Source organism: Tribolium castaneum, chromosome 7 (assembly GCF_031307605.1).
Source record: "Tribolium castaneum strain GA2 chromosome 7, icTriCast1.1, whole genome shotgun sequence".
NCBI lineage: Eukaryota > Metazoa > Arthropoda > Insecta > Coleoptera > Tenebrionidae > Tribolium > Tribolium castaneum.
Genome location: NC_087400.1, coordinates 17391753 through 17419289, shown reverse-complemented (window position 1 = coordinate 17419289; position 27537 = coordinate 17391753). Strand labels below are relative to the sequence as shown.

The 27537-nt window shown below is 33.5% G+C and overlaps 1 protein-coding gene and 2 long non-coding RNA genes across 3 annotated transcripts; 1 reads left to right on the top strand and 2 right to left on the bottom strand.

The window, feature by feature from the left end:
• Positions 1 to 775: 775 nt before the first annotated feature.
• On the bottom strand, positions 776 to 21517 carry LOC103313020 (uncharacterized). The gene is made up of 24 exons (XM_015984270.2): positions 21205 to 21517; positions 20894 to 21147; positions 20710 to 20848; positions 20521 to 20661; positions 17561 to 17778; positions 17295 to 17515; positions 16192 to 16560; positions 15865 to 16141; positions 11911 to 11956; positions 11764 to 11861; positions 10254 to 10308; positions 9811 to 10202; positions 9662 to 9755; positions 9533 to 9609; positions 9341 to 9481; positions 9012 to 9283; positions 8819 to 8954; positions 8568 to 8769; positions 5157 to 5296; positions 3596 to 3721; positions 3414 to 3541; positions 1262 to 1397; positions 1046 to 1204; positions 776 to 998 (listed from the first exon to the last, which is right to left on the bottom strand). Exons 1-23 carry the CDS (start codon positions 21449 to 21451, stop codon positions 1097 to 1099), a joined length of 4017 nt encoding a protein of 1338 aa, XP_015839756.1. The 5' UTR covers positions 21452 to 21517; the 3' UTR covers positions 776 to 998; positions 1046 to 1096.
• On the top strand, positions 12193 to 14812 carry LOC135266659 (uncharacterized). The gene is made up of 2 exons (XR_010334783.1): positions 12193 to 13210; positions 13397 to 14812. It is a non-coding gene; the product is annotated as an uncharacterized LOC135266659 (long non-coding RNA).
• Positions 13326 to 15170, bottom strand: LOC135266660 (uncharacterized). Its single transcript, XR_010334784.1, has 2 exons — positions 14051 to 15170; positions 13326 to 14003 (listed from the first exon to the last, which is right to left on the bottom strand). It is a non-coding gene; the product is annotated as an uncharacterized LOC135266660 (long non-coding RNA).
• Positions 21518 to 27537: the final 6020 nt, after the last annotated feature.

Here is a 27537-nt window from a genome sequence, read left to right as displayed (position 1 = left end):
TAGGTTTCCACTGAAATACTAAGGACAGGATTTGTCAGCGAAGAGCAACCTCACTTTTCAAATCCTGGCTTGGTAAACTGACATCTTAGGTTGGGGTAATTCGCGGAACACTGTTCACTGGAACGAACACCTCACAACACTGGTTTTACGTTGTGCGACTGTTGGCACGAAGGTGAACAGATTCGGAGTTAATCTTTCACTGGACTTTTTTTATTGGATTGTGCGACTGGTGGCACGAGGGCGAAAATATTCTGGTAAAATCTTTCGCCGGAATTTTTAAGTGACTGGTTCACTTTTGTATCGAAGGACCATGAACAGCTTTGGACTTAAATCTGTGCTTTTTGGGACTACACGTCACGATTGAGGTAGAGGCGAAGTGAGTAGAGCAACGGTTTGTGCTAAACTAATTTTATTTTACAATTAACCTATCTGTACAAACTAATTACATTGCATTTTTGATATACAAAATATTGAAATGAATGTGGATTTTGGTCAGCTACTCAGCACTTTGACAGTCGTTGCTTCGAAACTCAACGACTGCAAAGTCCAATTAATTGCTTTTTTTGTCCATAATGTTTCCACATCGGAATTTGGAACGGAAATTTGTAATCCCGCCAGAAGCCGTTGACCACAACTTGCAATTGGCAATATCGCTGACCAGGATATTGCTAAATGTGTTCGGTTTAAAGTTTAAAAAAAAATGGGATGATTTTAATGTTTAATTGTGATTAAACTTTGTCATATTGAGGTTTTGCAATTTATAGAAAGTCACATAGGATATAAAGAGAGCTTTATTGAATTTTCAGGTTTCAAAAATTTGTCGTCCCATTTTTATCCACCGTTTTATTCTTTTAACCTAAATTAAGTAATTAACGTTAACTAATTCCCTTTTCTAACCCAGTCCATTTTAGATTTCAGTAAACAAAAAATCGCTCCCAGTCCCCATGTTTTTTATTTTAGGAAACCGGTTTCGACCTGGAAGCCTTGATTAGTCCTATCTATAAAAAATACATACAACAACACTCTATTTTATAACATGACTTACGCCAAAAATCGTTATAAAAATACTTGTTAAACATCATTACATCAACCTTTTTTAAGTTTCTTGTGACTTAATATCAGGACTACACTCATCAATAAGTGTATATTCGCCAAAATTTTCTAAATATTCAGAAATACATGAATATAAAAATTGTAATTGTTTCTGTTACAAAGAAAGTATTAGTAATTATGTAAACTAATTCTAATACAAAATATTTACCTTAGTATTAAAAAATTTAGTACCAGTTCTTCTTGCAACACGTATGGCATTAACAACATCAATTTTGCATTCTGACTTGTACTTGTCTGTAATATACGCTAATACTAGAAATAGCCCACACATTGTAACACCATCGCTGGATATTTAAAAAAACATCATGAAAAAAACACAATTAATAATAAGACTTATATATAGAGTGTTCCAATTTTTATGGCCGAGGTAAAAATATAAATGTTTAGTCGAATAAAATAATAAATAAATAGTCTAATCTAAACGATGGGGAATTAATTACGCTACCATTCGATAATTTGATATTGTTCAAAATTTTTAAAATATTACTTTATTCATGTATTTCCTTTAAGGTAAACTTTCTTTATTTGTTAGAAGAATAATTTCTAAAATGGAATTGGTAAAAAATTACCAAAATACCTTAAAATTTTTGAACAATATCAAAGCAACAAATGTAATTTGCTAATTAATTTAATAATTTAATTTAATCATTTAGATTATTAATTAATTTTTTGACTCGACTAGAAATATTTATTTTTGCCTCGGCTAGAAAACTTCGAATATCCTGTACAGTTAATACAGGGTAACAATTGACAGTGATTACAATTCACGTTTGATAGATGTCATGTATTGGCACTTAAAATTTTATTTACAAAAAATGTCTCAACTCCATACAAAAAATAAAGAAAGTAATATGTACGAGGACAAGAGTAGTTCAGATATATTATTGTTCCTGACCCATACGCAAATAAACCAATTACAAAAATTTTTTTATCAATTATTAATGTAGTCTTTAAAAAACGAGGACACACTTAAGAGCTTTAACACCATCAAAAAAAATTGCCTTGTTCAGTGTCTAACCCAAACACAGCACCTTGAACCACTACCACATTACATGTATTTAAAATAGCTTGGGAAAAAATATTGTTATAAATAAACTCAAACTTTGGTGACGTTTTTGATCTTTTAATTTATTTTCCCTTAGTATCCTGAAATTTTAAATCCTTTAACAGTATTTCTTTCCGATAAGGATTTGACTTGGCTATAACTGTTTGGGATGCCTTGAAGGCATTGGCATCTTAAGAAACAACTTTGTCTTAAATGATATTACTGAAAACGCTCATTACAGTAGTGAAAACCGTTTCTCTGTATCGGCTTTCTAATTCAATTTGTTTCGATTTAATTGTACATGCATTGGTCATGGGGTATTTTACCTGTTTTCACAGAATCCTGATACCTTTGGACTCTCTCACTTATCAAAAACTCTGTTAATTGTGTGTATACCTTTGGACTCTCTCACTTATCAAAAACTCTGTTAATTGTTAATTAACTGAACCAAATGTTCGAAAGGCGGTTATGACGTCATAATTTCAATTTTAAATCGAAATAATTTGAATTAGAAAGCAGATACAGAGAAAGGTTTTCACTGCTGTAATAAGTGTTTTAGTTCTGCCATTTAAAACAGATTTGCTTTTAAGTTGTCAATGCCTTTAATGTGGGAATTATGACCTTATATCCGTCTCTCAGAGCATTTGCTTCAATTTTAAGATTAAATACATTTTGACACCGGCAGAGTTTATTACAAGTTGGCAAAATTTCTCAGATGTTTTCGCAAAATTAACAAAATTAAAGACAAAATGAAGTAAAGAAAGAGTGCGAAAAATGTTTAACAATCATTCATGTTTTGGTGATTGCAAAAAGTCGTGATAAGAGTATTCTGTGATTAAAGGCGGTTGTAACGTGACGATTTCTTCCTTTCGAAGCCATTATCTCGCTTATTTTGCATCACAGGAAGTTCTGAACAGAATCAAATGATATAAAACAATCATTTTCGATTTCCGTTAATATATAAAAAAATGAGATGATTCAACACAAATAATTGACAAGCGATAAATCACGGATGATAATAATAATTATTTGAACTACCCTTGCGTCTACTCGTTTCAGTAATAAGTACAGGGTGTTTCACATAATTATACAAGAGCAGCAACCTATAAAAATAAAATGCTACATATTATGAAAAATCGAATGTAATACCTAATATTCTCTAGTTTGTACACTCATTTAAAAAATTGCAGCTTGTAAGATTTGGCTGACTAAATGTACATCTTAGAGCACTTAATTCTATTAAGAGCTGTCTTACCTGTAAGAAACAACACATTTACTATATTTCTTAACTTCACAAATTAATGTTAGAATCTTGTTTGCAAAAGATGGTGATTGCTTCGCATCTTTAAGTTCGTATAGTACAATCTCTGATTTGTGTTGAATCTGGAAATAATTTCCCAGCAAAATTTATTATATTACTTTGCAGATATTACTTACCGTTTTTGTTTTTTTATGATAAATTAGCAAAGACATCGTTCTTAAAACAAAAGCACAAGTTTCTGTAACTTTGATACATTCTACGTTAATAATAACGTCTTCATAAACACTTCTGCAAGGATACGACTGCAACGGTACAGAGTGTTAGGAAATAGTTTAGTAAAAATTTGGAGGTAGGCAGAGAATGGCAAAAGGAATCATTTTTTTGGACTCACTACCGTCAAAATGACATTTCGCGAATGCAACAGTTAACCGCAAACGTAGATTTCTTGCACTTGTGCGCGAACTTTGATTTCGCGCATTTGTGCGAAAATATGCAAAAAGTAATTAACTTTTCGATCATTGTAAAAATAATTTAATTTTATAATAATAAAATTTGGTTTACAAGTGGGCATTTTTCCACTTTGGATGTTGGAAATATCGAAAACGTAAAAATAAATCGCTAATTTATTTTTTTTAACTTGATTGACAGTTGATACTTTGGCAAGCATAAACATAAGCGCAAATAAGAAAAGTATTTAATGTTCGTTTCAACAAATACCTATTGTAGCAAACTCTGTGCGCGAAGACTTTCCATGCTTACCTTCTCATCACGTTATTACAGGCGTAGGTAAAACGTTGTACATTGCATATGGGATACTACATCATTATAGTTACCGTACGTATACTGTAAATCGTGAGTTTACGCATCACAAACGTTATAATTTATAAACTTTGTTACATTATATTATATTAGCTTCTTACTCGATCTTGTATTGGCAAAAATAACACGTTGCTAAGAGAAAAAGATTCCAACGTATGGTATAAACATAAGAAAAGTTTTGGTCAAACACAGTAATAACTATTAACATGTAAAAGTTGCGTACGAAAATATCATAGTGTAGCAAGAAAAAGAAAAATAACGTTTGTATAGTGGCGGTCAGCTCGATTTGCGTGTGCGTCATTAATTTCATTTTTACATTACCAACACAAAGCTGTAAAAAAAATTATCAAAAACAATGCAAATTTAAACAACTAAGGGGTATCTAAGGGTGGTATCCTTGAACATTAATTTACATGTGCACTTCGAGAAAACCGTCAAGTGTCACGAATTTGTCAACCTGACATTGACAGTAAATTATAGTCGTTGTCGCATGGTTGTCGAAAGTGTTAATCGCAAGTATTTTCCGTTCGTTTATTGTGTTTTGTGATTTGCGTTTCGTTAGGTTTTTGATTCTGTGTTTATCAGTTCTTGTTTTGTGAATCTGTATTTTTTGTAACAACTCATAATTTAAACACTTCGTAACCTCAGAAAATATTTGATAGTTTGTCACCGCTATGACCCTGCTATGTAAACATAGTGACAGAAATGTCAGATGACGCACACGCAAATGGAGCTGAGCGCTACCATAAACATTATACATACAGTGTGAAGCATGTTTAATGTCTGCGTTAAGATCTCCGAAACTGGAATTTTACATCAGAAATTAATTTGAAGTAGTATTGTTAATTTGCATATAGCAACTTTCGAAATGCTTCATCCTGTACTTATTTTACTTAGTCTTAGTTGTAAAATACTTACTTGCATTGTCTCGTTGTTTAAGGATACAATACAATCTACAGACTTATGAGCAACTAACATCCAGAACGCAGCTGATTTGTTTTTAATATGTCTTCTTAGTTGTGTAATCATATACTTGTCATGTTTTCCATAACCATCAGCTTAAAATATTAAGTCAATTAAAACTCCTTGATGTCTATGTTAAAGTCATTCAAATCATGTTTTTGAACTTTTTAATTCTTCAGATTTTGTTCTTGTTTCTAAATTTTATAACCTATTTTTTCTTGTTCAAGGTCCATTATGGTGCAAATTGCGTGCTCTTGGTATAAACTTTTATATGTCATGGTAACAGGTTAGTTATTTGTACTACAATGAATTTTAAAAGGAAAAACAGCTATAAGTAAATATGATCTCAAGGATTTTTTCGACATACAGGTGTTTCACATAATTTTACGAGGCCTGCACCTATAAACCTTTTTAGTTAGTGATTAAGAACACGGTTACTGAATCTGCAATACGTTCGTAAAGTGAATCAAGTACAAGTATGAAAACTTTAGGATAGAATGTGAATCTGAATGAATTTACAAATAGAAGGTATAATATAAAAAGTGTGTAAGTTCAAATTTTGTTTAAATGATTTCAATATGTACGAGGGGAGTTCAAAATATTCTCGGTATTATGGTGATGGGCTATATACTTCGACCCTATAGACTGGGCAAATTGAGATTTGTTGCGAAACCAACATGTGCAAGTGGGGCAAGGAGAAATGATGGATGGTACGCGAATTTGACCCTTAGGTACCCCTTCTCTGATTGGTTCATTCAAAATATTTCCAAGTGTTTCGTTAATATTCGTCAAACTTCGTGCTTCACGATTGTGATTAAAGGGAAAAATTGTGAATTTTGGTCTTAAATTTACCTGTGAATAGGTAAAATTTGGTTCTTGCGTCGAAATATACAGGAGAAAGTATCGACAAGGGCTTATTTATCGGTAGTGTCATCCGTAAGTAAGAAAATACACGCGTTAATCTGAATATGGAAACACACCAGTGGCGTCGTAACGTATTCTGATTTTCCGCTTTGATACTGAATATTGACTTTGAGCTGCCATTGAACAAGGAGCAAGCTTCCTCTTGCCTCTCACTCCTCTCGCCTAAAGATGTTGTTTTCAAACAACCTGTCCACAAACTCGCTGCATGGCGAGTCTATACGATATATAGTTTAAGGCTATACCACACACCTAAAGAGACTATACTGGTTTTAAATTGTATCCGCACGACTTGGCACAGGAAATGAAAGCAGATACAGCGTGTTCGGTATCTGGACTGCCATCACTTAAGAAGTGGTAAAGGTAATCACGAGGATTCAGAAGCTAATGTTAAATTTTCCCCATCTTGCTATTTGTTCGAACATTAGTTTTTCAAATTTACCCAATCAGACCTGAGGCAAGGATTGTGGCTGAAACCTAGAATAACACTATTATAGAATCCGAACAGAATGGTTGGCAATGAATTCCTAGCTGACGCTATCTGGCCGCATCATCATGCACTAAAAATGGCGGAAAATTCAAATATTACTGAATACTTCGTATTTTTTAAATTTTTGCTCTCGTCAAAATGATGTTAGAAACCTTTTCAGATACAATTATTATAAAAATTTTCTAATTGCATTTGAAAAGGTGGATGCACAGGCAGCACAGATGGAAGTATTTTACCCAAAATTAGACGATCTAATCACATTTAATATTAAAGATATTTATTACAATCCATTAAATTTACAACACTAATCACCGAATCAATGATGCACTTATAATCAGCCAGAACAGGGTCTTATACCAACTTTTCCAAATTCGCACCTTATGTTTGCAACTTCTGGAATCTCCTCTCAGTGTGACTCACTTGCGGTTTGGTCTCAGAAAACTCACTTTCGGGAAAAACGCACCTACCCTTTTAAAGCTTTTTGTTCAATAAATTAAGAAGCTCATTATTACGTTTTTGGAGTTCATGTTGTTCCTAACCGATAGTAGGCGATAGTCTAACCCACCACAACACCTTGAACATCACAAGTTGTGTTTAATAAAACTTTAAAAAATTAACGTTATAAATAAATTTGCTGACGTTTGTGAAATTTTTACTTGTCACCTGCGCATCGGTACCACGTTTTTCCTTAATAATCTGAATTTTTAAATTCGTCAATAGGATTCTTTTTTTCCCCTGAAACATTAGCGCCATCTATCTGCATCATCAGTAAAATCTATTTCATTGAGGGTTCGATTTGGCTGTATCAGTTCGGGAAATCAGGCATCCGAGTGATGTATAGCTACTGTCAATGTGACAAGTTTGATTAATTGAAATCAGTGGTGTTCGTTTGTTGGGTTTATTTTAGACCTTAGTGTTGTGAACATAGAAAAATTTACATTTTCAACAAGCTAGAGCTGCAGTTCGTTTCTACGAAGCAAGATTTCAAGATCGCCACATTCCTTGTCGTTGTGTATCCGCTAATTTTGTTAGGTAGTACTTGAAATTATTGTTTAATTGTACGCCACTGAATGTTAATTGAAAGTTATTGTCAAATGTGACAGTTTTTCTTTTTTTACAAATAGACACTAGATACATCAAAAAGATTGATAATTAAACGTGTTCCCTCATTGGCCATTTTTAGGTTTCCCTAGTTCTTCATAGCGTGATAAAAAGAAAAAAAATGCAAATGCAGAATAATACTTTTCTTGTGAGTCCTGTGAGTTCGCAGTAAAGCAATGGCAGTCCATTTATCGAATACGCATATACCATTTCAGTTCATAATAGAATTGCAACAGCGCATTTGAATTTGTTGGAGGTATTTGTGGCATTTCATTTAAAAAAATCGAGTTATGGATGCTTAAAGTTTTGAAAACTTAACTTCAAACATTTGGGGTTTGTTATTCTTTTTTAGAAACTTGAAAACACCAAAGGAAAGATCTAGGCTTCCAAATTTTTAAAAATGACAAAGTTGTCGATTTTCGAACTGGAAGGTGCAAATTCAAAAAAATTAAAAACCCTAAATATGTCGTAAACGGCAGAATTTAGATATAGAGAAAGCTCACAAAAACTATCTTAAAATAACTAGTAATCTAAAACCGCATTAAATAATTTAGCTTTCTATTTAAAATAAGAAAGTTGATAGAGGCTTTCGGTATAAGCGGAAGTTACCATGTTAAAAATATTTTCATTGAGCAGGATCTAAGAAATTATGGTCGTATACAAATTTTCAGATGTTTATCATACTAGAATTATTTCTTTTAATAAGGTTGATAAAAACGTAAAATAGTTATTAATGATTAGATCTCTCATTGAAACTATAACTATTAGTTTTAAATTTTTTGAATAATTTATAACAACCAATTTTGAGAGAAAGACGTTGGCGTTTACATAGTTTTGAAACAGCTTATAATTACCCATAATTGTAGGAATATTGGTTTCTGTAGCTTCAGACATCCAAGATCGAACAATTTTGTCATGGTAACATAATTTTTCAATGTATTTCAAAAGATTTTTAGCCTCTTCTTCTTGAAGAATTTCAGATGCATTATCTGTTAATGGATAATCTTCTTCCGTTATATATTCTGATATCAATAAATGAACGAATATATATTGTTGCTAAAATGTATTTTTAAGCGTCAGTACACAAACAATTAATTTTCTATACCGACGAATTTATAAGACTGCATCTTTGTTCTGCCAATTTCTTAGCCAAGTCGTAAATATTAACAGTGTTGCAACTTTTAAGCATTTTTAGTGCCATATCGCACAGGATTAAAACACCCGTTCTAGTTGTACCATACCTGAAAACATTAGATGCTTTTCGTAAAGAAACAATTTCTTATTAGATTGTTACCTACCCAGAATGTATTAAAACTGGATGCAAAGTTTTTTCGTATACTTGACTTATTTCTTTGACAACTGGCATTAAATCATTTGAATAAAAAAGTTGACTATCAGATTGCCATTTTATGTGAATATGGCAGATTTCTCGTTGGAATTTCAAATAACGAACTTTTAACTTTCTTTTGACATAATATTCATAGTTTTCTTCATTAATTAATTCCACTATGATGCGGCCACATTCAAAAATTGAGTCTACTTTTGGAGGTAGATATTCGGCACATAGTCTCTAAAAAGAGAAAACAATGTTTTATCTATTTAATACCAACCAACTAATAATTCGAACTTTATTTCCGTCGTGATTCATGAAATTTGTCGCCATTACTATTACTTCTACTTTTTCTTGCCAAATCATCCTCCAAAAATCTCGTAGCGTGTAATATTTTGGCCCTTGACTAGCGATGTATGCCTTGGAGCGATCAACTCCCTAAAATGTCTTTTATTTAAAAATTAACAACTTATTCTTAAATATACCTACATTAATATAACTAGCGTTTATGTAATCGCCTGTTCCCACTCCGTCCAGCTTTTTAAGAACAACTCTATTATAATCATCTAAAACGCATTTAAAAAAATAATCATGTAACCTTAACACTTTGTATATTACATGGAAGGTTATTTCGTTTACAATGTCGGTTTTTATTATTATTTATATTTCTTAATGCTTCCCACGTTGTTTTGTCCGTAACAGTCGGCAATTTCTAAGTATTAAACATTTATTGCATATAATTGGTAAATAATTTTATATATTCTTACCAGAAAATCATCTTCTAATTCGTTTTTTTCTAATTTGCAATTCAAATATTCTATAAAGTTTTCTTTTTTAATGTTACTTAAATTGTGGCTCTCAATTACAACATTTTGTAGTGGTATAGTTTCTGGTCTTCTGTCCGTATCAGTTTTGAAACACATTTTCTTCAGTTGCTTTTTAAAAATAACTATAGCAAAAATAATAAGCAGCAACTGTGGAACAAGAATAAAAATCATTGTAATTGTCTGAGAAATATCTTCTTCACTATTTTTGTCCGGGCGGACTGTTATAGTAGTGGTTATTGTGATGCTTGAATTGAGAACATTATTTGTGGTTATCGTTTCTTGGTTATTTACAAAATTGGAAGTCCCAGGTGACTTGGTAGAAGTTTGAAATTCTACAAATTTAAAATGTTGTTAAAATAATATTTCTTTTCTTAAAGCCATACTAGTTATCGTTGTATCTAACAAAGAATCAGTCGTTGTATTCCTTGCTTTTAAATCCTAAAAAATAAAAGCAGTACATTAAAACACATATTTTTAAGTATTGTCACAAATTTTGCCCTCGCACCGCCTTCTTAATGAAACGTTTTATTATTCCATTTAACTAATTAATGATCAAAAACGCAATTAATAAAAACTAATATAGAAGATGCATTGCATTAGTTCTTGAACCACCTGAACATATTAAGATTTATCCAGAGAATTTAGGATGGAAATAATAATCAGCTTCGTTTTTTGGATGTGACTACAAAGCACCGAAGAAGGTAGCAGTATGCCTACCAAAACGTCAGCGAACAAACAACGAAAATAACCTTATTGACAACGGCCGTGAAAACCTGCATTCTTTAATTAGTTGTAATATGCATGCGAAGCCCGGAGAATCCAGCTAGTTTTAAATGAAGTAACTTTATACAGTGGCGGCTCGTAGGTTCAAAACTAGGTGAAGAGCTAAAAATTTTACATTTTTTTTTGTAAAGTTATTATGGTTCTAACGTTTAATTTAACCTAAGGTACTGGATGCTGTCATGAATAGAAGTACTGCCATAATATGATTTTGACGACAGCGGCTTTTTGACCTTGAAAATAAATTCAATAAAAAGTCAATAAATTGTCACAACATGTGACACTGACACTAAATCTTACAAATTTTTACACTTTTTTGGCACTTTTTCACGGTCAAAAACCGCTGTCATTGTCAAAATCATATGATGGCAGTACCTCTGTCCATGACAGCATCCAGTACCTTAATTTAACCCTAAAGAATAGGTAAAGATTTCATTTACCGAATCATATCGCATATTTTTTAGTGGCAGTAGTTATTAAAACAAAACAAAAAAAACTGAACACACTAAGACCTATTCTATAACTTTATTCAAGGGCTATTTTTGTGTTGATTATTGTGGTAACAACAACAGGTACAGCTCTTTTTTAGTTTTTGTTTTACGTACAGAATAAGTCTCAATGTCATTTATAGGATTCATTTTATTCATTTTTTCATTTTAGAAATTAAAATTTAGTTTAGTTTATTTTAGACGTTCAACGCGAACACTAAAACTGGGTGAAGTCGAGCACGGTACTTTTTCACCTGTATCCAAATATACGCTTATTATAGTCAAGTCGGCGGTGTCAGCGGTGTCATGGCAACGAAGCAAAATAAACATGCATTTTTCATAGCCCGTCCAAAACGAACGAGACGGAGTCTCCCAGTAAAGGAACTCGACTTTAGGACGAAGTTAGAATTTAGATTGTATATTTTAATTTGGAAAAAAATTGGACGTGTTATGTGTTTAATGTACTTTTTACTGTTAATTTAGTTTATTAGAATTTATTAAATATTCCTGTGTATAGGTACAGACTTTAGGTGAAGTGCCACTTCACTTCACTTACTTCCTCTGGCGAGCCGCCACTGATTTTGTAATATCGTTTTTGGTGTAGGTAATAGCTACTGTTACTTACAGTTTTTTTGGTCACATTGTCTGCTATTATACTGAAATTACTCGTTGGATTGTCTACAAAACTAGTAGTCATAAGTGGCGGGGTATGAATTCGAAATTCTGCAAATGGAAGATTGAGAATAAGTTTTAAGTTAAAATAAAGCCATACTTGTTATTGGTTTATCAAACAATACACGAGTCTCCGAATATATGGCCTGTAAAATTAAAGTGCCTACATTAAATACACATTAAATAAAACCATGAAACTTTATTTATCTTACAAGTGCTGTTTTTAGGTACATTATACCATTGTTTTCGGTGAGAGAAATTTGATTTCTCTCAAGTGAGATAAAGATGTCAGTCCTACTCAAGTGAGTAGATCTAGAGAAAATTGAGGAAATCAATGAGACTGTTTATTTCATAACTATAGCAACACAGGTCTCTACGAAAACTGATACATAGAACCATCTTAATGTTACAGGCGAATATTTACTTGAATTCCTTGGATTTTTTTTACAATGCACCTGTAAGATAAAACGTCGTATATCACACGTGATCGAAATGCCACTATAAAGATCGTGATAAGTCTCTCACTCGTGCGCAAGCGCACTCGTGGATCAAAATTCTTTTTGCATATAATGATGCATTTCCATCACTGAGAGCCGGTTTACAGAACATTTTAATTGCAATTAAATTTTAATCGCGATTAACTTGACAATTTTCAATGCAATTTAAATGGCAACTTAATTCGAACTAGTTTAATTCCGAATTAAATCTTAATTTCGCTTTCTGTAAACCGGCCCTTATAATAACAAGTGAACATAATAATTGTTCTGGTCGTGGTTTACTGTGGTTTTCTCTTTCTAGCATGAACAGGTTGCGTGATAAGTTCATACAGTCCGGGACATTTCTATTTGAACATAAAAAATTTGAATTTTCTGACATTTATACGTGTATTCAGCGTCTATGTGAACAAAAAATGTTCTCTCTCTCATTCTATGGTCCTTGAGCTTTAATAACAAGGACATTTTTTAAATTGGTAGCATTAGAAAATGACAGTAAACAGCTGACTGATGTAAACAATAACACAATAACAAAGGAAATGTTATAATTTTAATTTATATAACCAGTGGCTGCTTTAAAAGTGTGTACTAACGGGATAATAACATAATTACGCAAGTATTTTTGAAGGTAGAAACAACTACTTAGATTATATGATGAGACGGGAATGGCACAACACAGAATTGCAGTCAGTGATTGTGCTGGAGAAAGCTGCTGTGATGTACTGACAGTACTGACTATCGCTGGTTGTACGATTTGTGCAATTTGTGATATATTTTGTGTGAAAAACTGGAAAACAAAGTGCATGACTGCATAACCTCACTTATCGCAGTTTTGCACATTTTGATGATGGGAATTGCGGTTCAAGTAATTATGAGTTATAGATGGAGCCCACTGTTTACTTCAAAGTAAGTTCACGACATTTACAGATACTTTCTTTATGTTTTTTGTCTTTTCTGGTGTAGAGGGTTAACCTTTCTATTTTCATATAAAATTCAAACCAAACGAAATTGAAAAGCTTAATATTGTCATGTTTTTTATTAATTATTAAAAAATTTATTTCAAAAATCACAGATAGTGTTTATAATTTGCAGCTGAAGCCTTTTGGGTCCGCTTTTTTCGTTGTTATTTCCTGGTAGCCACTCTTGTTTCAAGCAGAATGGGTGTAAGGTTAAAAATAATCCCATAAAATTGTTAATATAACTCCTTTGCACTGGCATGGGGTATTTGAAAACTTACGTTTAACAAATACGTCACAAAGTCTCAGTCATCGTCGAAAAACATAATTAGGGCTTTATAACAAGAAGCGTTTTCTGATTTTACTGTGGACGTGTGAAAGAATAGTGTGGAATATTGCGGAAAACCAACTTTTACTCTTGTTTACATTTTTGTACGTCTCTATCTGAGAGTAGTCGTCTTGTATAAAAAATATAGCCTACTAATAAAGGAAATTAAAGTGTTTTTATTTCTGGGTTGGCCCCAATTCCACTTTGCCCTTGCCTGATAATCAAGACAGTGATAATGAAATTGGTGTAAGTGCATCGAATACAAACGTGTTGAATAGATGAATAAAAGAGAGACAACTGCTTTTTTCAAAAAGGCCATTTCAAATTTATTCAAAAAGCACACCCCCATTGAAAATGGTCCATTCACGATGAAGTTTGGCTTCCTGCATGATATAGGTCTCGGACACCAATCTCACTGTAAATGGTCTAAATTGGTCATGCATCTCTAAGACATGGACTCACTGAGAGCGACTTCTGCAGTAGGCTTGAGACCTGCCTGCCTGTCTCGCAACAATCTCTGCATTATGATTCCAAATCATTCTATAAAACGCTGTCAATTACAAGCCATGATATGAGGCATGAGGCCGTCTCAGTGTATGTCTTGTGGTGTACATTGAAACTGTTTCTTAAAGAACCCATTCTCAATGAGATCTGCTTCACTACATGCGGCGCGACAGTACTCAAAGACTAATCCCAAAAGACACAAAAAAACTGACACAGTTTATCATTTTAAGCCATTGACAGCGTTTTCGAATGTTGGTGCAGACTTGTCGCGAGGCAGGTTTCAGCCTTCCGTCAACGTCGGTCTCAGTGAAACCCTCTCAAAGTGATCTCAGCGAAAACCATTCACAATGAGATTGGTCTATGAGGCCTATGTCGTGCCGCATGCAGCGAGATATGACTCATTGTTAATGAAAATAGGGCCTTTTTGTTTTTAAAGTCGTTTTTTAAAACTTTTGTGGCAAATTTTACTGATGTGGCAGAGAGGGGGCATGCAATTGGAACATGACGATGACCAACCTAAAAGGCACTTCGAGGCTTTTATGGCCTTTTTAATGCAAATTTCAACTTTAAACCTGACAGTCATACCAAGGTCAAACATAACCTCAACAGTAATCCAGCAACGGTACTTCAAAGCATTTGAAAGTTTCTCCATTTGTTTGTAAGTGTTCTAGTTGGTACATTTTGCTGTATTTTACTACAATAAAGAAATATTTAAATTTTTATTATTGTTTACATTTGTCATTTGTCAAACACATCAAACAACCAAGTTCCCTAAATTTGAGCTCTTATCTAGTTTTTGTGCTCTATATAGTCTCGCGTCAAGGTATGCGCTATGACGTATCTCATATAGAAATGTCCCGGACTATATGGTTTGTTGTCAACTGTTTAAATGTTGTCTTATTTTTGCATTTAGGAGTTTTTTATAAAAATCACATTGCAATGATAGTTGTATGCAGACGTTCAAGAATTTACTCTGCAAGCTCAGTTGAACGTGTGAATTTTTGGCCTGACACTGACAGCACTGACAGCTATCATCTGTCATTGTTTTGTAATGTTAACCCTTTGACCATATAATATCGTATAGACTCACCGTAAAGCGAGTTTGCAGGCAGGTTGTTTGAAGCCAAAATGTAGGGCGAGAGGGGCTGATCGGTTGTGGCCTCATGGCCACCCCATAAAATTTCCTCACACTGGTTATAATGTTCAAAAATATTCAGTATCAAAGCGGAAAATCAGAATACGTTACGACACCACTGGTGCGTTTCCATATTTAGGTTAACACGAGTAACACGAGTAGTTTTTTACTTACGGATGACATTACCGATGAATAAGCCCTTGTGATACTTTCTCTTGTATATTTCTAGTTTCGACGCAAGAATCAAATTTTACCCATTCACAAGTAAATTTAAGCCCAAAATTCACAATTTTTCTCTTTAATCACAATCGTGAAGCACGAAGTTTGACGAATATTAACGAAACACTTGGAAATATTTTGAATGAACTAATCAGAGAAGGGGTACGTACCTAAGGGTCAAATTCGCGTACCAAGCCTCATTTCCCCTTGCCCCACCTGCACATGTTGGCTTCAAAACAAATCTCACCTTGCCCAGTCTATATGATATATGGTCGAAGTGTTAACCGAGACATACGTTTTTAGTGATTGCCACACATAGGTGATTTGACCAAAACAATTTTTGAACACGTGTTATAATATAGCATTATTTTAATTAACTGTGTACTTATGTCAAGAATGTAAAAAAAGCATAACTTACATGTATATGTTTAGTTAAATCGTAAGTTAGAATTTTTGGTGTTATAAAACCTCCAGATCCTTTTCGTCCTTTATGGAAGAGACCGATGCCAGATAACGGAGTTGGAGCAGTACTATAAACAGGCTGAGCGTCAAAAAATGGTACTGTCGTCTGACCGGCGTCTTTATCGTAGTCAGTATTTGTAAAATTAATATACGTATTTTCTGAAAAATCGATGGAAGCCAAATTTTTATGAATAGGAATGTCAGGTGAGTCTAATTTGATTTCTTGGTTGATCCTACAATTTTAAAATTTTTTCGGAAATTAAAATCCAATCTAGTACTCTACAGATTAGGTGTAATGGTGTTTTTGAAAATGTTCCAAGTTGTATTGTCTTCTAATTTTCCAGTGTCAAAATCAAATGTCGTTGTTAGAACTTCTAATTTTACACCACCCAAAGTTTTTTTGAACCTAACACCTATTACAACTGATCCTTCTTCGGCCACAATTTCGGTTAGCTCTAGACTCCGTTCTTCCCAAGAAAGTGTATGATAATCTTCCTCTTCATAAATATTTCTATCATCGATTTTATAGTTATCGGGGGGAACCCATTGAACAGTTTTTGGATCTACATATCCTTTTTCAAGAAGTTTACCTTCTTGTATGTGCAAGTGTACAATTTGATTGTGTTTAATAAATCTTAAGCCGGTGACAACTCTAAAATATAATTTAGCGTTTGTTGAAATACAGTATGTATATATGATTCAAAACAAAATCGATAGGGGTTATAAATAACGTTGAAAGCACCAAAGGCGTACTCGTATGTCATTATTTATTGCTCCTATATCTAAGGAATAAGTTTTTACTTATGAAACGGATAGAGTTAGAACTTTTCTGCAGTTGAACTATATGCACCAGGAAGGGTGAGGCACAAGTTCTGGGACAGGTTGTATATATTTTGGTGCGCTGAATCCAAAGGGCCAAACGGACCTCGGATTTGAATTAAGCACATCAAAATACATATACACCGTGTTTTACGTAATTTTACGAGGCCTGCGACTGTAAAATGCCACCAAGAATACCTAATTATGCCTATACGAACACGATTACAAATTTTGAAAAACTAAATAAAATTACATAGTCTTTTCTAATTTTTTCGCCCCTTTAAAAAATTACGACACTTTTGAGTAGTTAGTGATTAAGATAAATTAGAATCATATTCATTCATTTAATTAACTGTCATTTTTTTCTATATAGTTCTAGTGTCTTGTAACTTTTATATATTTGGGTGCATACATTAGGCACATGCCTCGTAAAGTTTTGGGAAACAGCCTGTGGGTAAAATGGCCCGATCAATCAAATACATCACACACCATAGAGTTGGTGCGCCGGTTTTTGTGTGTGCCGGTGTAGTCGACCTGTGTAAAACGTTATAAAATATGAAGTTTTACCTGTTATCACTTATATTAGCCTTAGTAATACGCAGATTAACATATCTTTCCGAATATGATACCTGTCCTTCCTCACACAAACAAAAACAATAAGGACAATAAGAATTCCGATAACTGTACGTGTGAATTTTTATATTGCCAGTGCATTGTCGCTTTGGTCCAAAAAATGTTCCGTTACTTAGTTTTATGTGATGATATCTTCTGTTATCTTTAGGGAGATTCTTAAAAGAGACAGTTGTTATACCCAGAAGAGGTCTTATACTTACTGCAGTACAGACATGCATTGTTGAATGAAGAGATGTACAACTAATGATTTTCGAACAAGGAATTTCTTCTTTACACCATTCTTTTTCATAAACACAATTTTGAGTTGTTGTCATTTTAAAAGAGTCACATTCGTTTTCACATCTTTGGTAGGGGTTCAAATTTTTTTTGTTTATTATGTAGCCGTGAAGAAAGTTAGTAATTTCCAAGTAAGTTTTGCCTACAAATTTTGTTTAAAGTACAGCTGAACCTAAACAGGTTGGTTTAATTTTTGTAAATGGATCTTTTGTATTATATGGTAAGTTTATTTCGCTGAACACACTATTAATTGGACCAAGCGATTTTTTTAAAATTTTAATCTATTTATCCATGAGAGTTATCTCAGTAGTGAAATGTATGTAAAAATTATGTTGGAATCTTATTTCCCTAATGGACATACGGTTAACGTAACTGTCATGGATAACTAGATCAAAAAGGAACTAACATAACGGATGAGTAGATATTTTGATTAGTACAAGGGAATGAACCCTATGTACAAGGATCTAGGTTGAACTCGCGTTGAAGAAATAAATCTTCAACACAAGTAATTGACATGAGTATAAGGGAACGAACCCTTTGCACCAGTTTAAGGTCGAGGGGACGACTTCACCACGAGTTAATTGATTTTTTTCCGATGAGTACAAGTGAACAAACGCTGTGTACAATGTTTAAGGTCGAAGGAACGAACCTTCGTCGAGAATTATGTTGTTTTTAAAATCGGTACAAGGGAATGAACAAACTTGAGGGTTGAAGGAACGAACCTTGGCCGAAAAATATCTAGGGCTGAAGAAACGAACTTTCGCCACGAACATGTCATTCTTTAGATTAGTTTGAGAGAATGAGATCACAAGGTGTTGATTTCATAGAAAAGATGAAAATGAGCCGACAGACGAAAGAGAAAGCGAAAATGAAGGCAGAGATGTAAGAGAGAATTCGACATCTTGAGGATTCGTTGAGAGCGATGTTGAAACAACAAAGCAGAGTGTTGACGGAGGTGGTGCTCTGTCAGATTTCATTTAAGTCAAGCTTATGATTGTATACTAAAGCTTTCGGTATGGTCAATTAATTGAGTACAATCTTACTTGGGAGTCGTAAAAACTCGTTTTTTTTTTTAAGTAATTCTCCAAGCATTCAGATTTTGAGGCCTTGTAGAGATTGTTGAGAACGATGTTGGAAAAGAAAGAGATAAGAACATCGTTCAGAAGTTGAGCATAGTTCTTCATATTGCCCATTTCGAAGTCATAAGTCACAAAAGTTAATACTCAAGTGCTTCAATTGCTCCGTAGGTCATCTTACACATGATATAATATAATATATAATAATATAATAATATAATAATATATAGTAATGAAACAGAACAAGAAACTGAACGATAATTAAGGGATTTTCGATTTGTAACGTTGAAGTCATAATATGTTCCGGTTTAGAACACAAAGATACAATCCTCAACCTCTAGTATAGTACCCTTCACGATATTTGAACTTTTGTAAATAATAGGTTGAGCACCCGAATTACCCTTAAAAATTAAGGCATTTAAACTGTCTTAAAATTCAAAACTCAAGGCTAACCACCCCAATATTCTTATTGTTAACAGGATTTCTGGTATTCATCTTAAAATTTATGATAGTTTAGATACCGTGGAGGCTACTATACATAATTTTGTTCTTGTTTAGCGGTATGTGGAAAGAAACAGCGTTTGATAACACTGATAACCGATCCTAACCTCTGATCCGTATAGAAATAAATTAAAACAATTAAAAAAAATCAATAGGTGCAGGTTAAAGTTGCATAATTGTGTTTTTGTAATTTGCCGCCATTTTGATGCTTTAATAGACATCTTAAAGCACTCAACGTCATTAAATGTCAAACCGAACAGTGAATTTTGCACTCGAAAATTTTGTATAGTTTTTCTGTACTAAAGACTAAATTCTTGTAAAATCTTGTAAAGTCTTGGCAAAGAGTTAATTTTGCATTTAGACGGCTCATTTGTTTGGGAAATAATTTTTTTTCAGATTTTTTTTCAGTTTTCGAAATTATTTTCTGAGTTAAATAAAGCAGTTGCCGCATTTTAAAAAACTTTCTCCCCTGAAGCCCAAGTAGAAAAATGTATCCTGTAAATCAATTTCAAAAATGTTACCAAAAACGACTGGAAATCACTGTGGAAAATGGCAAAAATTTAACTCTTTTTAGCCCCCTTACTCATAGTATTGAACATATTTTTAGGCAACCCATTCGCGACACATTCCTTTGGATATTATACCAGGTGAGGCTACCTTGCGCATACCTAAGAAAATCGCGATTTTTAATTAAATAAAAAAAATTAATTTTTCACACCTGGCTGTACGTTCGTTCGAAATGTATCTCCACTAATTTTGTGGTAATTTTTCACTTACAGATAAAGATAATAATGAAAAAAGTAATAAGTAAGCAATAAAATAAGTAAAGTGTCCAAAAACTCACAAAACTGCATCGACTTTATTTATTAACAAAAAAATTTAATTTAATAAGTTTCACCCGGTAAGAAGATGGGTTCAGGACAACCCTAATTCGGATCCTGTACTATAATAAGTGAGTGAACGGTAAAAAAAATTGCTTACTGAAACATTTCACATAACAATGTAGAATTAATTCACATCTCATTTTCGTTCGGTTTTGGAAAAAGTTAAAAAGTTATGTTTGGATTCGTTAGAAAAATTTCTTTGGCAAGAGGAGGGGGATTTTCAAATGCTCAAAATGACCAACCAACCACAACGACAAAATCCCTAAATTTCAAATTTAGTGCTTTGTACACATACTGTGATGTCATCATTCTCAACATACCGCGTATGTTCGTGTATGTTGTAAAAAAAGGACTCTCAAAGGATTTTGTTATAATCGTTTTCTTAGATTTAATAGTAATATGCACATTTTCAGATATACATACCTTTAATATGCTTATCGGGATTACATCTCCATAACTCTTTTGATATTGCTTTAGCATTATTATTTATTATCATTCTTATTACATTATTGATGTCTCTGATAAAATCAGCTCGACTTTGATGAATCTTCTTAGCAACATCCTCTGAAAATATATTACATTAACATTTTGTTAGAGTTTACTTTCAATTACCTGGTTTATAGAGGTTTATAATATTATAAGCGGTCTGTTGAAGAACATATGATTTGCAATGTATTAATAGAATAACATTAACAAAATTGTAAAATATCTGTTGTGGAGATTGCAATATATTACAGAAATCCCAATCCATCTGTCGAAGTTTTTTAGTTAATGTAATTTATTCTAAATAATTTACCTTCAATCTTTTCAGAAATGGATCTAAGAAATCTGGATTTATTATCTGATTGTAAATTCTTCGTTTCAAATATATAACCGATGAGTTTGCATTTGGTAAAATTATTTTGTTGGCATTATCAAGTAAAATCGAACTCGATAGTTCTTTATACTGTCTGACAAAATTCTCCATTTCACCAAAATGGCTGTCAATGGTATTTATCTCGACAACAGGTAAACCCCTTGCAAGTGTTGCAATGACATTCAAACTTTGTTCTTAAATGTATAAACTTCAAATATAGTTTATGTACTCTATGTACTTGAAAAACATACCATCTTTGTACAAGGATCGGTTCAGTTCTCTTACCCTAATGTTAACAATGTCTAATGTTGTGAAGACATGTTCCTGTTTTTTATCCTGTGTCATATGATTATTATCGTTGACGATTCTGAAAACATTTGTTAGGTTCTTTGTTATTTCAATAAATTCATAAATTAATTGAGGAGGAGTGTCCCCTACAACACATGTTATTGGTAATGTTATAAAAACATAAATTGAGAACACGTTTAAAAATTGCATTATCAATAACGATTTATGCACTGTAACATTAAAGAAAAACGTATCTTTCTTATCATTGATAACACTTTTTATATTTTGTATTGAGAAAACAAACATAGCGGTTACTGACAAAACGTAAGTTTGAAATTGATAAACAGCTAGTGTTTCCTACTTTCGCCGAAAGCCGCATTCTCGCTTGTTATGCAATACATCTCTTGTCACGTAGGTACCACTGCCGAAACTAGGTATTAATTGACTATAGGCGACTTTTTAGTTTGGCGCCCTTAAGCATAATTTTCGCAATACTAGATTGCTATACTATTATAATTTCTGTTAGAGACATCTCTTAGAAAGATATAAAAACTAAAAAATTATAGACTATGAAAACCTGAAAAAAAGAAAATGGTCCAGGTTTTAATTTATTAAGAGCATATTTAAAATTATTTAAACAATAGGTACACATTTAATTTTCAATTTGAAGTACAGTTTATGTGCAATGTTCATATAGCTGAATATAAAGACATAAATAATAGAAAAAAATAAGAGTAGTTCAATAATAAAAATGTAGGAATCCGATAAATTCACTTCAAATATTGAAATTTTTAAAGAAACCTATCTTGCTTTCTCATTGGCAAACTCATTCATTAGTTTTCATCATAATTTTGATTTAACTTTTGTTTGTAATGCTTAAACCTGACTGACGTCCTCATGCCATTTACGATCTTATTTTAATTTTTAATCATCAGTTTCAATTTCGAAAAATGTGTTTGCAAGATGCACTTGCTACTGGTACAGAAGCAAAAATAAAACTCATCTTTATAGTTTTTTTAATATAAATTATCTTACTAGGTTCATCCAGTAATAATTAGATTCGGCTTGAACAAAATCTTGTAAAAACCTAGCACCGCTTGCTCACTCTAATTCTCGATTTTTTTTGGAAAACGGCCCTAATGGCGGTTTTTTTATTTGGTCTCTGACATTTTTAATCTAATTTTTCTAGTTCACTTGAAATCAAATTTAACACAACCACTAAAGACTCAGTGACACGACTCAAAAGACCGAGAGCCATTTTGCCGATGAAATGCAAACTGAACTAATTCTTGTAGTATACAAGTAGCTTAACCAGCAAAAAGTACTTAATCTCTTATTGAAGAATTGTCAGAACTGAAATTTATTAACATCTAAACAAAGAAACTCACATACGTTAACAAGATATAACTTTACAAAATGAGTTTTCCAAAACAAATGCTTTTGCAAAATCATTGTTTATAAGGTTGCACAAATTTTTGTTTAATTGGAATTTGGAAAACAAAACTATAGCTAATTTAGCGCCCCTAGGCGCCTATACCTAATTTCGGCACTGGTAGGTACATCACTTTTTATATTTTATAACAATAATTGTTGCATTTTATTTAAGAATATGTACTGTATATTTTAAAATACAGGGTGTTAGGGAATGGCTTAGAAATATTTTGTAGGTGAATTTGCCATAATCATTTGCCCTCATATCATTTTTCCAAAATATGAATACTTCCTTCAAGCATTTTTATTAACCCACCAACGTACGTAAAAACGTACTGTTTATTACAGCTAGAAATGTACATGTTTCTACACAAACAGTTCGTAACCGTCTACGAGAAGTTGATTTGAAGACACGGGTTTTAACAGAGAACATCGAGTTGCTAGATTACAGTTTGCTCGAGAATATGCTCATTGGGATTTAAATGGTTGGTGCAATGTAATGTTTTCGAATCAATCTCGTTTTTGTTTGAATACTTCTGATAGACAAGTACCAGTGTACACAGACGCTCTGGGGAACGCTATTCGCAGTGTAACTTTCGCCCACAAGTTTCTTTCGGTGGAGGTTCAGTTATGGTTTGGGGAGGAATCTCTGTTGGAGGACACACAGAGTTAGTGTCTCTACGTGGTGCTTGATTAACAACCCGATATAGTGAGGACATACTGGAACCTCTTGTAGTACCATATGGCCCCTTTGTCGGGGATAATTTTTTGTTTATGCAAGATAATGCAAGACCTCACGTTGCTGGAATTGTTCAACAATACATGGAAGAGGTGAATTTAAACACACTGCTGTGGCCTGCGAAAAGTCTTGACTTGAATCCTATCGAGTATGTGTGGGACCACCTTCAACGAGGATTGCTAGGGCAACAAAATGCCTTGCGGTCTCTAGCATAATTGGAGAATGCCCTTATGCAAGAGTGGGAAAATTTGTTTCAAAATTATGTTACGAACCTCATAGCAAGGATGCCAAAAAGATTAGAGACTGTTATTCAGGCTTGAAGTGGTAATAGGCGATATTAGTTAGGGTTACAAATAAGTTTTTGTTGTTAATTGTTATTTTTTTGCGAACATTTGTTGCGTTTTAATTTTTTACTTTTGTTGCCGTTCATAAAAAAATAATATTATTTATTCTAAAATCGTTTAAGAAAACTACATGTGTTGCGATAATTTTTGTAGTGCGGAGTGTAAAAAGCGCCTACGTTTTAAGTCAATTTTTATCTTTAATTCTTCATTGTATTATTAATATGTATTAATTGTATTATCAATAAAATTAATAAAATAAAGTTAATTGCAGAGGTTAGCCGATTACATGGATTATAGTTAATCTATGATGTTACGCAGCACTGACCCGGTCGTTTTTTGGATGGGTGACCAGATAATATAATGCCAAAACATCGCAGGAGGAGGAGCCGTCGGTCGTCGGTCGTAAGGTCAGGTCAGAAGCTGTAGATGCATTCTGAAAACTCTGACACTTGGGTTATGGCTTACCACTATACGCATATTGTCACCAACGGGTTTAGCTTCCTCTTAGGTCGAACACCCTAGCGAACTTGCAAACTATTGCTGATATCGGAATTTGTAAATCCCTATGAGCAATAGCTAAGTCAGCCTTCCGGTGGTTCAAACTGCGGGGTCACCGTAGAGAAACGTGGATTCATTCGATTATGATCAGTTGAAAAAGTAAAGTGAAAAGTGACATTTGGTCGGGGCCATGAGGGGCTGGGAAATAACTAGAGTGTAAGTAAGTCCTTACATCACATTAGTGTTAGTTTAGTACGTAAATTTCAACCTATACAAAAAAACTCCCGTTCTTGATTATTGCCCCCTGTCCACCAGTCACACACATGACAATAAATTGTTGGGAAATTCCTTGACCAGGACGGGCCCGTTCCAAAACGAGCTGCGCACCGACGCATTAATACCCACTAACCATTATGCACAACCTCTCGAGCGTTGCATCGCCAAAATTGGAAATCTTCTTTTTTTGCAAAAGATTGCTCAGGGAATGTAGTTTTTAACGTTAATACTCAAGTTTTGGTTCTGGGAAAAGAAAACTGAGAAATGCCACTTCAAGCGCATATCGCAGTGAATTTAATTTGCAATAACTTGCTGTGTTAAAGATATCGAAATGGTTGTCGTACCAAAAATTTATTTAAACTATTAGCTTCAATATCAATTCGTGTCTGAGTTATGTTTGGAGTCACTCAGGAACTTTAACACCAGAGTATGGAATTTTGCAACTTTTAGAAGGTGCATCTTAAATAAGATGCAATAATTGCAATAATAATTTATTATTTTTTTAGTGTTCACTAATGTTAATGCCACTAGTATGAAATGAAAAAATGAATGAAAAAATGTTTATTTGGGAAACATACACAGCATGAATGCTGTGATTCGATACAATACAATTCAAAATGTATACACAGTTGGGCCAGATGTTCAAGGTGTTCTAGGCGTCGTGCCTCTTTAGACTTAATGATGTAATTGTTGTTACTGTTGTTGTTGAGCTAAATGTTGGGTGAGGGGGAGTGAGTAAAAGAGCGAAGATCGAGTTGAAATTGAGATGAAGTTGAAATTGCTTGATTGCGAGGTTAGAGTGCACTTGAAGTTGTGGAAAATTGTGTGAAGAGAAAGTTTTTGCGTCTGCAGCCGACTTTGGACAAAGTCCCCGCATTCACGTAGGGTAGAGGAAAACTGCAGAAAAACCTCTACCAGAACCGGAAAGTAAAAAAAATTCGCAGTTGGGGCATTTCACGTGAAGCGGACAAGTCAAAAAAATGCGACAACCTGAAATTCCGTTACAATTGTTTTCTTAAATGGTGTAAACGTAAATACGTAATGATTTTTTTGTGAGCGACTTATTTAAAAAGTTATTAACTTAACGTTTATGTAAACTGTTATTCTAATTAAACAATATATAACAAAATATTTAAAATGGGGCTTTATATACAAAATTCACTATTCGTTTTAACTCTAAAATCAAATTTGAAATTTGAAATTTTTTTGTATTGAAAACCGGAAGTGAAGTTCAAATCCGAATTTTAGTAACTTGGACCATTTTTTTTTAAATTATTTTTATTTCAAGAAATAGCTTAAAGTAAATATAGTTTACACTATAAGTCGCAAAATGGGATCTCTATTCGTTTAGAAGATGTAGTACTTAATGTACTCAAAAACGCCTAATTTCTTGCGTAAACCGGGCGATCACGAACATTAAGTACTCTATCTCCTAATGGAATAGAGATCCCATTTTGTGACTTATATTGTAAAATCTAGATAATATAAGCTATTTTTTGAAATAAAAATAAATTTAAAAAAATGGTTCAAATTACTAAAATTCGGATCTAAAACTTCACTTCCGGTTTTCTACACGAAAAACAAAAATTTAATTCCAAATCTGATTTCAGAATCAAAAAGAACAGAGAATTTCCTATATAAAGCACTATTTTAAATATTTTGGTATGCATTAGTTTTTTTAATAAAAGCTTCCAAAAACTCTGTGTTTAATATTTCGTCAAATTTTTAGAAGTCAATATCTTCACAAATAAGTGTCATACAGAAAAATCATTATGTATTTACAATCATGCTTTCTAGGAGAACAATTATCCCAAATATATCCGAATTTCAAGATGTCAAATTTTGTTCGTTGTCCGCTTGGCGTGAAATGCCCCAGTTGTGAGATAGCTTGAAATGAAATATATACAGAATAATAGAGCTTCGTGTTTGCATGGGTTTTTGGTGAATCTGTTCTTGTCTAACTGGTCTTTATAACTTCCTGTCCTCGTTCGGTTGCTGCTTCCGGCTCCTCTGTTCCAGCACGACGGGTTCACACACGAGGGCAATATCTACTTTGTGAGTGGTGTTGTGTAATTATGTAATTCAGAGCAGTGTGACCAGTCGTATGCCGATAAATTCCCGGCTCTGTCTGAGTTTAATGGCCAGTCAGGTTAGAGAAAGGGATTAAAGGTGTTTGCACTATTTGACCCTAATAGAAAGTGGTGTTTCTTTGATGATGTTTTTCAGACTGGTCGATAGCTTGTTTTCGCGGGCTGTTATTTGTAGCAAAGCGCTCGGAAGGTGGACTTTTATGAGTTTGTGTTTGCTTGGAAACGTTTGAGAAGTGGAGGGATGTTTATTATGGTGGTCAGTCCAAGTTGTACGGAGTGTTTGCTTTGCAATTTCATTTTAGGACCGGGGGGTGGGAAGTACGTAAGACGACTGGAGCTTTTTTAAACGCTCATTGATCGAGTGTGCGCCAGTGTGATTATACAGTCGTTCGGACGGGAATTTGAAATATAAGTCAAAGATTTTACGCAAGATCTTCCTTTCGCAAGAGATAAGTCTTTCGATTTCAGAAGGGGTTGAGGGACACATAGAGTACAGCACGGAATTCGATGCCGTATAAATGTTTTATATGTGTGGTGCAAGGTTTCAGACGAACAGCCTTGCAAACCTCCCCGCTACCTAGAAATGATTCCCACTCTTTGCCTCACCTCACAAAGGGTAGCGTTAAAGTCAAAAGAAAAATTTCCGTATTTGTGAAATGTGATACCTAGATCTCGGACCTCGTTGCTTTTGGGAATTTGAATATTCCAAAGAGAAAGGTGGATGTTCCGGGTTTGAAATTTCCACGACTGACATTGGTGTCCGTTTCGGAAGAGAATGGCCAAGACTTGGTTAGGTTAGGTTTTATCTTCCACTTGGAAGCCCACTTTTGGAATTCGTCAAGACACTCTTGAAGGATTTGCGTGGCCTTGGAAGATGTTTTCTGTCCTGTCCACAATGCCATGTCGTCAGCAAAGAGA